Source organism: Carlito syrichta, unplaced genomic scaffold (genome assembly GCF_000164805.1).
Source record: "Carlito syrichta isolate Samal-C Ts95f unplaced genomic scaffold, Tarsius_syrichta-2.0.1 Scaffold304018, whole genome shotgun sequence".
In the NCBI taxonomy this organism is placed as follows: Eukaryota; Metazoa; Chordata; class Mammalia; order Primates; family Tarsiidae; genus Carlito; species Carlito syrichta.
This window is the reverse complement of record NW_007248114.1, coordinates 32,126-34,432: the sequence shown is the minus strand read 5'-3', so window position 1 is coordinate 34,432 and position 2,307 is coordinate 32,126. Positions and strand designations below refer to the sequence as shown.

At 40.1% G+C, this 2,307-nt stretch overlaps 1 protein-coding gene across 1 annotated transcript; it reads right to left on the bottom strand.

The window, feature by feature from the left end:
* Positions 1 to 1,203: 1,203 nt before the first annotated feature.
* Positions 1,204 to 1,806, bottom strand: LOC103261809 (thymosin beta-4). The gene has a single exon (XM_008059384.2). It carries the CDS (start codon positions 1,731 to 1,733, stop codon positions 1,599 to 1,601), a length of 135 nt encoding a protein of 44 aa, XP_008057575.1. The 5' UTR covers positions 1,734 to 1,806; the 3' UTR covers positions 1,204 to 1,598.
* Positions 1,807 to 2,307: the final 501 nt, after the last annotated feature.

The following is a 2,307-nucleotide window of genomic DNA, read 5'->3' as shown; positions in this document are numbered from 1 at the left end:
GCGTGATGTCAGAAAGGCCTCCATTTCCTTCAGGTTTTCAAGTTTGTTTCCATACAATTGTCCATAGTAGTCTCTGATAATCTTTTATAGTTCTTTGGGGTCAGTTGTGATTTCATCTTTTGCATTTCTAATTGTGTTTATTTGGGCTTTTTCTATCTTTTTCTTGGTCAGCCTCACTAGGAGTCCATGAATCTTGTTATCCTTTCAAAGTACCAACTTTTTGTTTCGTTGATTTTTTTGTATTATCTTTTTGTCTTCTATGTCCTGAATTTGGGCTTTTATTTTGGTGATCTGGATTCTTCTGCTGAAGTTACGGTTTTGGTGGTCTTGCTTTTCCAGCTTCCTTAGGTGATTTGTTAGATTGTTAACTTGTGATCTTTCTGTTTTCTTCGTGTGTGTTTATAAAGATATGAATTCTCCTTTTAGTACTGTTTTCATGGCATCCCAGAGGTTTTGGTAAGATGTTTCTTAGTTTTCATTTGTTTCCAGGTATCTTTTAATCTGTTTTGATATCCATGTTGACCCAGGTATTTTTTTAGCATCATGCTATTTAGTTTCCATGTCTTTGTGGGGAACTTTGTTGGTGTTGATATTTATTTTAACTCCACTGTGGTCTGAGAAAGTGCATGACAGTATTTCAATCTTATAGAATTTGTTTATGCTTGATTTATGGCCGAGGATGTGGTTGATCTTAGAGCACGTTCTATGTGGTGATGAGTAGAATGTATATTCCATGGTTGTTGGGTGGAGTGTTCTGGAAGTAGTAATTAAGTCCATTTGGTGAAGTATCACGTTGAGGTTCTGGATTTCCTGGTTGATATTTTATCTTAATGATCTGTCTAGTGTTGTGAATAGGGTATTTAAGTCCCCAGCTATGATAGTGTTAGAGTCAATATCTTTTTTTTTTTTTTTTGAGCTGGAGTCTCACTCTGTCACCCAGACTGGAGTGCAGTGGCCGCTCCCGGCCACTGCAGCCTCGACCTGCTGGGCTCCAGCGATCCTTCTGCCTCAGCCTTCCGAGTAGCTGGAATTATAGGCACGTGCTATCATGCCTGGCTGATTTTTTGATTTATTGTAGAGATGAGGTCTCGCTGCCCAGGCGGGTCTTGAACCCGCAGGCTCAGGCAATCCACTCACCTCAGCCTCCCAAAGGCATGGGATTACAGGCTGAGCCACTGAGCCCGGCTCAGTATCTTTTTTTTTTTTCATGTTTTAAAACTTTATTTGCATATTTAAAAAATTGTGCATTCCAATAATTAAAATCATTTGAACAAAAAAATGGCATCTGATTAAACTGCATTTTACAGCCTGCAGGACACCTTGGGCCACTTGATTGACTCTAGATTTCACTGTCGTCCCACCCCTCTTCTTCCTTCACCAACATGCAAGCTCTTTTCCTTCCCTGCCAGCCAGACGGAAAATGGGAGAGGCAGGCGCGGCCTTCGTTGTCAGTAGTTCTTTGATGTGAAAAGGGGTAGCACAGTCATTTAAACTTGATCCAACCTCTTTGCATCTTACAAAGTTAAACAGCTAAAAGAAGTAAAATAAGAAGGCAATGCTTGTGGAATGTACAGTGCATACTGGCGGCGCTGGCCTCATTACGATTCGCCCGCTTGCTTCTCCTGTTCGATCGTTTCTTTGGAAGGCAGTGGGTTTTTCTCTTGCGTTTCTGTCTTCTTCAGTTTCGACTTATCGAATTTCTCGATCTCAGCCATATCGGGTTTGTCAGACATGGTCTCGGAGGGAGCAGAGAGAGGCTTTCGAGCGAGGGAAATCTGGTCTGCGCAGTGGCCAACGCTGAGTTGCTCAGTATCTTTTTTAAGTTTAACTAGAAGCTGCTTTATGAAAGTTGGTGATCCTATGTTGGGTGCATATATGTATAGGATGGATATTTCTTGTTGATGGATTGAACCTTTTATCATTATGTAGTGACCTTCTGTATCTTTTTAAATTTTTGGTAGCTTAAAAGGTATTTTGTCTGATATTAAGATCATGACCTGTGTTCCTTTTGCCTAACATTTTGTTTCCCATCTCTTACTTTGAGTCTGAGTGTCCTTTCTGATGAGATGAGTCTCTTAGAGACAATATATTATTGCCTCATGATATTTTATCGTTTTGCCATTCTGTGTCTTTTTAGTGGTGCATTTTGTCCATTCACGTTCAGGCTAATTATTGAGATGTTAGAGTTTATCCCTGTCATGAGGTTCTTATAGAGTTTGTTGTTGCTACTGCTGTTTGTTTGTTGTCTTTCCTTTGATTTTAGGGTTGATTCATGTGTGTGTTCAATCTTTTTCCTGCATTCTTGGT

What these genes read in the sequence shown, in the direction of transcription:
- LOC103261809 (XM_008059384.2), bottom strand. Translation starts at nt 1,733, where the DNA reads ATGTCTGACAAACCCGATATGGCTGAGATCGAGAAATTCGATAAGTCG.